The sequence below is a fragment of the Rhinolophus hipposideros genome (assembly GCF_964194185.1).
Source record: "Rhinolophus hipposideros genome assembly, chromosome: 7".
Lineage (NCBI taxonomy): Eukaryota > Metazoa > Chordata > Mammalia > Chiroptera > Rhinolophidae > Rhinolophus > Rhinolophus hipposideros.
Genome location: NC_138053.1, coordinates 9,515,134 through 9,526,352, shown reverse-complemented (window position 1 = coordinate 9,526,352; position 11,219 = coordinate 9,515,134). Strand labels below are relative to the sequence as shown.

Genomic DNA, 11,219 nt, shown 5'->3' with positions numbered 1-11,219 from the left:
CTATAGGGCACAGAGCTGACTCAGGAGCTGTGGAATTGAAATATTCCTGCGAGACCTTAGGTCAGTCATTGACCTCTATAAACTGAGGCCTGGATACATTCGACAAGCCCCTTAACCTCTCAGTGCCTGCATTGTTTTATTTTTCAAAATGCTAAGGTGAGAATTAAAGGGTCACTACAGGGGTAAGTGATTCTATTCATGGCCTTCACCTCTCCGTTTTTTGACGTTTAATGGTGTTGCTTCACTTCTTCTGTAAGTTCATCCTGTCAATTCCCACTAATTCCCCAACCTTCCAGTCTGAATCTCACATTCAGAAACTACCCCAGGCAGGAGAAAGCTTACTGATATAAATCCAACTCCTAAATTTTACAGGGATTTTCCCAGATAGAGGTGGGTGGGACCCTGTCTTGGGTCACACAGGCTGTTGGGACAGAGCCAAGACTAGAACTCACATCTCTTATCAGCCAGGTGACAGATGACCTTGTTTCATAACACCTCTGTGTCCCTCTCCAAGCTTCACTGTTCCCATCTGTAGAGTCTGGTGGTGAGGATTCAATTTGGTGTCAGAATCAAGTGTTGGGCTAATTGTTTGGCACCCAAGACTATTCACTAAACATTGGGTCCTAAGAACGTCCCTGGGGAGTTTTTGAGTCTTTAATATTCTTATTCATAAGTTAGGGATCTGTAGTCTATCTGATAATGATAAGTGAATTTTCCTGTCCTGGTTGCTGGAAAAGCTGGTCGGCTAACTACAGAACTAGACTTGATTTACCTCTCAGTGAACTGTGACCAGATACATTTGTCATGGTATCTGACATGCCATTCTATTATGAAAGTAGTTAAGGAAGAGGTTATTAATTTATTTCATTTATTTCATTCATAAATTAATGTCATTCATCGATCCAACAAACATCTTTTATGTCTACAGTGTGAGAGGCATTGTGCAAAGTATGGGAATACTGAAGTGCTTAAGATATATCCCTGCTCTCAGGGAGTTTGGGTGTAGTGGGGAGCTCACACGTGCATGAAAGTGGGGTGAAATGGCGGCCCAGAGAAGGGAGGGGCCACCTGTCTCTGGGAGTCCATGGTGGCTTCTAGAAGTGAAGTTTGAGCTGAATTGTGAAGGATGAATAGGGGTTAACTGATGGACAAAGTGGGAAAGGTCTTCCACACAGAAAAAAAACATGTGCAAAGGTCTAGAGACATGAACATTTCTGGCATATGTGAAAATTGTTAGGAGCTCAGTCTGAAAGGAGTTGGTGGCAGAGACCACTGTCAGGGGGAGATGAAACTGGAAAAGTAGTCAAAGACCAACTTATTCATGCCTGAACTCTGTTTTTATTTAGCCAACACAAAGCATCTACTATATGCCAGGCACTGTTATAAATGCTTTACAAATATTAAGTAATTTAGTCCTCATAATGACCCAATTATTATCCCCATTTTGCAGGGGGAACAGAGGCATGGAGAGGTTCAGTGATTTGCCCAAGATCACTCAGCTGGTAAGTGATATTTGAACTGTGAAAACTATTGATCCTGGGGGAAATGTTGCCATGCTTACAGTCATTTCATAGATGTTCTCTAGGTGCCTGATAGACACTGGGAATAAAATGGCTCATATAACTTGATGCGACTCTTGTCCAGTTTAATGTCTATCCTGGAAGATAAATGATTAAACAATTCAATAAAGTCATCAGGAAGTTCTCACATTCCAGGCCCGCATTCAGGTTGGCCAAACCTGAGCACTTGGTAATGATGTCAAAAGTGGTAGGGACAGGACCCTCAGACCCCACACTTTGGAAATGACTTGGCATCTTGTGAGAGTCTGCTCATTGCTTGGAGAGTTCTCCCCCAGCCCTCTGCCAGATAAACCAAGTGCTTTGGCTTCACAGGGAACCCCTAGCCTAGAACAGGCGGCTAGTGCCCAGAAATAAATAGTCCAGCAAGCTGCAATAGGAATGGAGCCAGCATTGCAGTGGGGCACAAACAACAGTGTGGTCAGGGAGACAGTACTGAAACTAAGCCTGAGAAAATGACCTGAATTTTCATGGCTGACAAGGAAGTAAAGTTGGAGTGAGGGTGGAAGGCGTTTTGAGTAGAGGAGACAAGACCCAGCCTGTGTGTCATGCAAAGAAGTTTGGCCCTTCTCATGGAATTGATGGGTAACGACTGCATGGTTTTGAACAGTAAAGTTATACGATCCAATTTGCATTTTAGAAAGATATCTCTGGCGGCTATTTGGTAGGTTGATTAGAGAGGGACTACCCTAGAAGCCAGGAAATAGGCAAGAATCAAGGTGATAGGAGTTGGTATACAGTAGAAGGGATGGATTTAAGCAATATACAAGAGGTAGAATTGAAAAGATGTATCCACCAGTGACATAGACTGCTAGCCTTACATCAATAGCCATCTCCCTTCTTTAATTCTTAATAATGTTTTAGCTGGGTATATGACTAGAGACTACATTCCCCAGCCTTCTTTGCATCTGGCCAACTTCTGAGCAGAAGTTAGTGGTGTCCTTAAACAGGAAGACACTTGTGCTTCCCACCCCAACCACCTTCTCAATGGATGAAATTCAGATATAATAGTGGAAGCTGCTTGTGCCACGTTGGACACAGAGATGGAAACTACATTTTGAGAATGGCAGAGACGCCCCCCCAGATCTGGAGGATATATTTTGGGGTTATCACTTAAGTCATTGAATTTTTGGGACTCTTTGTTATAGCAGCTTGGACTATATTAATTAGTTGACCATCCTTTGGATATGCTCAATAAAGAAGTGAGAAGCTCCTGGGTGGATCATGGTGCTGTTAATTGGGCCAAGAGATACAGAAATGGGGTAGGGTTGGGTAGAGTGGGGTGGAGTTGAAGATTAATTTAGTTTTGAATATGTTGAGTATGAAATGTCGGAGAACAGTGCTGTGTAGTAAATGTTTTAACAACCAGTTCTTTTGGAAAGGGGAGCCCTGATCTGAAACACTTGCCAATTTCCATGATGTAAATACACCCACCATGATGATTACAAGTTACTACTGTCTACATGACTTCACTGAACAAGGAGTGGGGAAGAGAGGTACACAATGGGCTCTTGTGAGCTGGCCTGAGCTGGCACAAGCTGACTCCAGCACACCACTGTCTATGAGCATCCAGATGGAGATATTCAGTCTGCAGTTGGACATATACCAAGTCTGCACATGGGGAAAGACATCTGGGCTGAAGATAGAGGTTTGAGAGTTATGAGCAATTAGGGGGTAGTTAAAGACACAGTAATGGATGAAATCACCAGTGAATAACATGGAGAGTGAGAAGAGGAGGCTGAAGTCAGGATCCTGGAAAAAACAATGTTTACAGAATGCACCATGGAGAAGAAGGTCAAGGAGACGCCTGAGAAAGAACAGTCAGAGGAAGGAGGAAGTGTCCCATGACCTGTCAGAGCCAGGTTCTTCCAGGTGCTCCAGGGCTTCTGATTTCTCAGACAAATTTGTCATCCACTGGTCATCCTCTACCTGTCTGTATCCTTCACCTCTCCCTCCACCGACCCCTTACCACCTGTCATTCCCATTATCATCTAAACAGACTCCAGTAGCTACCATCAAAAACAAATACAATAATACCACATTCTCCTTCCACCGATGCCGCCCCTTTCTACACCCCCTCCAAGCCAAGATTCCCAAAGCCTTGGCCACTTAGTCTCCACTGCCTGATTTCTCACTCAACCTCAGCCCACTGCAAGCAGAGCATCCATTGCAAATGTTCCAGCAAAGTCACCAGTGGCCTCCACGTTACTCAATCCTATGCTCACGTCTCAGTCTAGTCTTGCTTCATCTCTCTGCAGCATTCAACACAATTTACCATTCATGTTTTGGAACACTCTTTTCTTTTGGATTCCGGAACTCCACATTCTCCTGATTTTCTTCTTAGCTTTCTGGCTTCTCCTTTGGCAGCTTGTCTGCCTCTGCTTGACCTCTAAATATTGGAGCTCCTCAGAGCTTGGTCTTAGGCCATCTTGTCCTTTCCCTGCACCTCTTTATGATTTCATCTGCTCTAAAACGCCACTCACTCTCAAGGCTCTAATCCAACCCAGACTCTGCTGCTGAGCCCCAGACCTGCTTGGACAGCCACCTACTGAACATATTTCCTTGCACCTCTCCTAGGACCTCAAACCTAACGCGTCCCAACTTAAAACTGATGGTGTCCCTCCCAAATGTTCTGCTCTCAGTAAGTGGCACTTCCAGGACATCAGTACTAATTGTTATTTCAATAATCATATACAGTCTCTTTCCTCTGTAAATTGTGAGCTCCCAGCAGGCAGAGCAGGGTGCATGTGTTCACGTTTGTCTCCTCAGCACCCAGGACAGTGCCTGATAGACCACGGATCTGACAAATATTTGCTGGATGAGTTAAAACAGGGAAGCTTATCAGCACAGAAACCAAAGTGAAAGGAAGCAGTCAGATGCCCTATAGAGATTAACAAAATTGGGTTCTAGTCCTAGGCTGATAGTTTTCTAAGTGACTTTAGGGAAGTCACTCTGCCCATCTGTAGATTGAGAGGAAATCGAAGTAAATTATCTATAAGGTCCCTTCCAAGTTCTAACATCTAATTGACATCTATTACCTACTGTTAATATATTACTGAATTGGTAAGTGCACATAAATGGAATTTGGACATAACTAAGAATGTGACTTTTTCTTTTCTTTTTTTTTTACTTCCAGCATCTTTTTTATTTTATTTCTCTAATACAGTTAACATACAATATTTTTTCTTACTTTCTTTAAAAAATTGTGCTTAGGAAACTATTTGTAATGCTTTAACAGAGGCTAAATGAAAAGTGTCTGTTTTGATACTTTACTTTTAAGTTGCATGAGGACTCACTGAGGGTTATTCACTGATTTAAACTTTCCAAAGCATTTTTACAATCCGTGTGGAATCATAACAATCCAAGGTGACTTGAAGGACAGGTCAACATTCTCATTTTACAGAGGTGAAAACAGGCCTATACAGGTACTTACATTTTCATCCCTTTACAGAGATGGCCCACAGGGGGTTTCATCAAGAGTCTAGTACTGTTATTCATTGTACAGTGAAGTCGCTAAAACTGCCTTGGTTCATATCTCTACTCTTCAGCACTGGGAATTGTTTCCACTACTATAAAATGGGAACAACGCTAGTACTTAACTTCACAGTATTGTCGCGAGGATTCCACAAGTATGAGTTATTATTACAGTGTCATGCAGATTTGTAAAGAGTTCTACAAAATCCCACTTTTGGTGGGAAACTGCCTGGGCAAGACCCTTTTCACGGCATTCCCAGGTTCCCGAGAGCCGGCAGTGGGCCCCATTCATTCCTGCTCAGGGACTTTCAGAACCACAGCCCTCTCCCTCCGCCTCCCGGAGGCCTCCTGCCCAGTCCTGCCAGGGTCAGGATCTCTGAAACTCCGTTCCCTGAAGGGCGTGGTCTTACCCGGGTGGGGGCGTGGTCAAACCCAGAACTGAGGCGTTGAGCTTCCCTTCCCCGTCTGGAGCCACCCAATCCGGGAGGGTAGGTCACGTGACCACAGAGCCGTTTCACCCTCCCTTATGCCGATACCACCTTTGTCAGTCCCAGGGGGAATGTCTTACTCCCTTTCGGGAAGCAAAGCATTAATTTTTGTCCGTTTTGCGTCGAAATGGCGTGGGGCAATATCTTCGTTTTGACAGAGTCCGTCTTTGCCCCTTAGGTGGCATTTTCCCTTCGGGTCTCCCCCCACTAAGTAGTTGGTCTCGCCCTGCCGGGCCCTGGGCGCGGCGGCGACGGCCGCGTCACTGGCGGGCGGGATCCCTCCGCTCTGGGGAGAGCAGCGCTGGACTGTTGAGTTGGGGTGACTGAGGAAATCCATCCGCGTCGCCGCCGCTGCCGCCTCCGCCGCGGAGGAAGACAGGACCTCCCGCGCTCCGCTAGCGACCCTTCGCAGAGTCCCACCGCCACAGGTACCTCCGGTGACAAAAGGAGTCCTCATCTCCCCCAGCCCCAAATTCCCTTGAGGGGAAACCTCTCTTTCTTCTGTCTCCCCGATCTGGCCTCTTGGGAGCGGACGTAACTCCCCAGACCTCCCCTCCCTTCCATCGGCCCCGTCGCTTCTAAACCCGGAAGGGGAACCGGGGGACCCTCATCCCCAATAACGCACGCGCTCCTTGCACCTTCAGGCGCGTTTTGTCTGACCTCAGATCCCATCCCGGCCTCGCCTGCCTCTTGCTCCCTGAGAAGTTGGGGGGCAAATTCGGGGCTTTCTCTAGGCCCTGTTCTGCCCCCCACCCCCGTTAGCCCCTGGGTAGCCCCCCTCGTGTCTTTCCGTTTCGCACTCCCGCCAGTGTTCGCCTCGCAGAACTCTAGAATCCTCAGAGAAGCAGGCAAGGCCGCGAGGCCACCCTTCCCTTCGTCTCCACCCTAACCTCGCTTTGGGTTCTGCCCGTGTTTTCTGGCCCCATTACCCTGGACGGGAGTCCTCGGCACCCCATTCCCTTTACTAGTCCTAAGCCCAAGTCTAGCTCCAGGGCGCCCCCACCCCTTGCCTACATTTCTTTTGGGCAAAATGGAGGTCGTGGGGGCCGGAGGGCCAGGCTTCCTGCGCTTCGCGGCGCGGCACCGGTCCGCGCCTTCCAGCTGCCAGACCCAGGACCCTCCCTGGTCCCCTCCCCTTCGCCCCGCCAGACCTGCGGAGGCGGTGGCACCCCCATTTCTCCTTGGAGCCCCGGCTGCTCCGTGCCCAGAATCTGGGGACCCTGGAGCGCGAGGGGGACTGAGGGCTGGGAGCGTCGCCCCCGCCCCCAGCTTCCTTCTGCCCCGGGCCTTTGGCGTCGCCGCGCGGCCGGGCCTGCTGACAGCTGGAAGGAAGGGGCTTTGTCTGGAGCTGGGAAGGTGGGGTGGAGGGCTGTGCCCCCTCCCCGCTTTTTCGGAGCGGCATCCCCTGGCGCTGGCTCGGAAGGCTGAACTGACAGCGGGAAAATGTCGGTGGGGAAGAGGAACGCCCAGGCCCGGGGGAAGTGGGAGCAGGGTGGGGGACGCCCGGGTTGGCGGCGGACTGTGTGCATGGGCAGATCACACAGGTGTCCGAAGGGGGGGCCAGGACTCCGAGCCCTGGAGCGGAGCCAGCCAGGCCCCTGGGGCGCCGGCGACGAACCCGCAGACTGGGCTCCTGGGGTGCGGAGGACACAGGGCCAGGCCGCCTGGGGCCGCCTCTCGCCCGCCCGCCGGCGCCGGGGAGAGAGCAGCTCCGTGCCTTGGGGCCGGGAACCTCTCTTCCGAGCCCTAATTACTCGCGAGCGGTTCCCACGGGCTTTCCGCGGCGCGCTGGGGCGAGAGGCCTCGGCTCTGGAGGGAGCAGCGGCTTGAGACTGTCCTCCCCGCCACCCTCGCCTCCACCCCGCGCGGGCGGCTAATGGGGCGCAGCCGGCCTGGGGATTATCCAGGGTGAGCGGTCCCGAACCTATTAGTGCCCAATCGGCTTTTCCCAAATCCTGTAAACAGTCACCCGGTTCTGGGGAGGAGCGGGAGGCTGGTTCTGGCGGGGGCGATGGGGCCGGGGGTGGGGTCACCCACCCGACAGGTCTCTGCCGTGGATGCGGTTGCCTGGGCAACCGGGCTAGGGTGGGGGCACTTCACCAATGAGGTGCTCTCAGTCCGGGTGACGGTTGCCTAGGCAACCCCACGAACATCTCAGCTTCCCCCTCTGGTCTCCCCCCCCCCAGTCTAAGCTTGGGGGTGTGTGTGGAGGGTGTGCGACGTGTGGGGGTGAATTTAGAGAGGCACCGCCCCTTTTAAAATGAGGTGCTATGAGGGCGGTGCCTGTGCGGGCAGGGGCGGACGCCAGGTCTGTTTTCGAAGGGACTCTCCCCGCCCTCTTGCCCCCCCCCAGTTCCTGTCGCGGGTGTCCCGCCCGGGCTGCTGTCCGAGGGAGGGGTTTCCCCTGCGCTTCCTCTTGCACTTCCCGCTCCGTTTCCGGGGGGCGGGAGGAAGATTGGGGAAGTCAGCTATTCCTAGGCCCCATCTTTTCTGTGCCAGAGGCCCCGGGTTCTGCAAAGGGGCTGCGGCCACCGCAGCCGCCCCCTCCCCCCTCTACCCTTTCCGGCCGCGCTTCAACCCCGCCTTGCCCCCCTTCTTCCCCGCGACCTTGGGCCTGACGTCAGCCCTGCATCCCCCAGGCCTCGGGCCAGCGGCGAGGAGCTGCCTCCCCCAGCCCCCGTCCCGCGGCCCCCAGCCGCCCCCAACCCCGCCCCACGGGCCTGGCGCCATGAGTGAGCTGGAGCAACTGAGACAGGAGGCTGAGCAGCTCCGGAACCAGATCCGGGTGAGGGCCTGGCCGGCTGAGCTGGGAGGGCTGAGTGGGCAGGGCCAGGCATCTGTGTGTGCCGGGCAGGGGGAGGGGTCCTTTGTGTGTGTGAGGGGTAACCTAACCCCCCTTACTGTCTTATCCTCTCCACTCCTGTCTCCTGCGTTTCTTCTCCTCCCCCTCCTGGTCTTCTCTCCTGCCTCTTTCTGACTGGCTCTGCCATCTCTTGTAGGATGCCCGAAAAGCATGTGGGGATTCAACACTGACCCAGGTGAGATGAGTCCAGGGCTGGACTTGGGGCTTAGGGAAGGAGCTCCGGTTTGAGGCATACTGCTTAGTGGGCCCTGCCTCCTGACCCGCCCTGACCCGTTCTCCCTCTACCTCTAGATCACAGCTGGGCTGGACCCAGTGGGGAGAATCCAGATGAGGACACGGAGAACCCTCCGTGGGCACCTGGCAAAAATCTATGCCATGCATTGGGGGACAGACTCAAGGTGTGTGTGCGGTGGGGGCTGGGTGTGAGCCTTTGTGTTTGCCCCAGGACTCAGTGGAGCAGGGAGAGTTGGGGGCAGTGGGAGTGGCAGCCTTGCAGAGTTGGGGGATGAACAGGATGCCCATGTTGCTGAGTGTGTTTGGGAAGATGGAGACTCCCAGACATCCCCAGGGGATGGACAAGAGGACCGTACCAACAGGAACTTCTGAGCTGCTGCTAGGAGTTGTCTCAGAAGTGCTCCCCACCAGATGGGAGACTGGGAAGGGCATCTGTCCTCCAGAAGGGGCTTCACCCTGACCCCTCTGCCTCTCCTGCCACTCTCCGACAGGCTGCTGGTCAGCGCCTCCCAGGATGGGAAGCTTATCATCTGGGACAGCTATACTACCAACAAGGTAGATAGAGGTGGTACCTGAAGCTGGATGGGGCTGGGATGCAGGCCCTGCCTAGCTGGCTCTGACCCCGGGGTACTGCCCCTCCTCCCTAGGTCCATGCCATCCCGCTGCGCTCCTCCTGGGTCATGACCTGTGCCTACGCGCCCTCAGGGAACTTTGTGGCCTGTGGGGGGTTGGACAACATCTGCTCCATCTACAGCCTGAAGACCCGTGAGGGCAATGTCAGGGTCAGCCGAGAGCTGCCTGGCCACACTGGTGAGAGGGGCCTGTTCGGGCATAGGTGCTGCTGGTGGGGGAGGGGCTGTGTTGCCCTCCCTTAAAGACCTGGTTGACCAGCCCCTTTCCCCAGGGTACCTGTCGTGCTGCCGCTTCCTGGATGACAACCAAATCATCACCAGCTCTGGGGACACCACCTGGTGAGGTCCTCCCAGGGCTAGGCATTGTAGCTCACCCCACACTTCCTGCCTGGGGGGCCACTGCCTCAGTGCTCGGCACATAGTACACACCCTGACTGAGCAAGTGAGGGCAGAGCCCTCATTCTGAACACCTAGCCTCTGCCGTGGCGGGAAGGGAGGCGAGAAGAGGACGCTGCTGAGACCTAGTGGCTCCTGGCACCCCTTCCATGGAGGCTCTGTCAAGGCTGGGCTCCCATGGTCGAGGGGTAGGGAGGCAGGGAGTCTGTCCTGCACCTCTCTCTGATCCCATCCTTCTGTCACCTCTCCAGTGCCCTGTGGGACATTGAGACAGGCCAGCAGACGGTGGGTTTTGCTGGACACAGTGGGGATGTGATGTCCTTGTCACTGGCCCCCGATGGCCGCACCTTTGTGTCAGGTGCCTGTGATGCCTCTATCAAGCTGTGGGATGTACGGGATTCGATGTGCCGACAGACCTTCATCGGCCACGAATCTGACATCAATGCTGTGGCTGTAAGTTCCGGGCTAGGCTGGGCTGGCCGTCTCTGCCATGCTCCTGGCCCTGCTCAGTGCCCTCATCCCACTCTGGTCCTGTGTCCTGTAGTTCTTCCCCAACGGCTATGCCTTCACCACGGGCTCCGATGATGCCACGTGCCGCCTCTTTGACCTGCGGGCTGACCAGGAGCTGCTCATGTACTCCCACGACAACATCATCTGCGGCATCACCTCTGTGGCCTTCTCGCGCAGTGGCCGGCTGCTGCTCGCTGGCTATGACGACTTCAACTGCAACATCTGGGATGCCATGAAGGGTGACCGTGCAGGTGAGAGCTGGTGCTGAATGGGGACAGGTGGGGACAGAGAACCAGGCCAGATGAGCTCTGACGTACCCCTCCCTCACAGGTGTCCTCGCTGGCCACGACAACCGTGTGAGCTGCCTCGGGGTCACTGATGATGGCATGGCTGTAGCCACAGGCTCCTGGGACTCCTTCCTCAAGATCTGGAACTAATAGCCCCAACCCCAACTGGGTCTGGCCAGGAGGGGCCCTGCCCATGCCCACACTACAGGCCGGGAGCTTTGGGGCTGGGGGCATACAAGCCTCCCTCCCCGGGCCACGGGGCCTTGGGTCCCTGCTCCCCTACCCAGGTTTGGTTCCTCCCGGGGGTGGGGGGGTCCCCACTGTGGAGATAAAGATTGCAATAGAATGGGGGAAGAGGAGGAGCAGAAAGCCCTCATCCTTTCGCTGCCCTGGGGTCAGGGCCTCATCCCCCTGGAGGGCCAGAGGCAGGAGGTAGAAACTCCAGGGGCTGGATTTTTTAAAACTGGTTTAATTTTAATTTTTATTATATTTTCAGTTTTTCCATAAAGGAACCAATTCCAACTCTGTACCTGGTCTCCCCCCTTGCTTGTCTTTCTCACTTTGGGGTCTGTCCCAGAGGGCACATCAGCCGGAGGGTGCGGGGCTCCACCAAGGAGAGGAAAGAAATCCCATTCTTTCTGACCCACGCTGGAGTCACAGGCAGAAGGAAGGACCTTCTGCCCGGTGGGGCCATAGGTGTTCTTCCTAAGTACCCAGCTACCACTCGTGTCTGGCTGGGTCAGGCTGACTGCTTTGCC

The 11,219-nt window shown here is 53.6% G+C and overlaps 1 protein-coding gene across 1 annotated transcript; it reads left to right on the top strand.

Annotated features, from left to right (window-relative positions):
* Window positions 1-5,524: 5,524 nt before the first annotated feature.
* On the top strand, window positions 5,525-10,990 carry GNB2 (G protein subunit beta 2). The gene is made up of 10 exons (XM_081053521.1): window positions 5,525-5,967; window positions 8,179-8,324; window positions 8,539-8,577; window positions 8,694-8,800; window positions 9,128-9,191; window positions 9,284-9,446; window positions 9,541-9,607; window positions 9,916-10,117; window positions 10,209-10,425; window positions 10,505-10,990. Exons 2-10 carry the CDS (start codon window positions 8,268-8,270, stop codon window positions 10,609-10,611), a joined length of 1,023 nt encoding a protein of 340 aa, XP_080909647.1. The 5' UTR covers window positions 5,525-5,967; window positions 8,179-8,267; the 3' UTR covers window positions 10,612-10,990.
* Window positions 10,991-11,219: the final 229 nt, after the last annotated feature.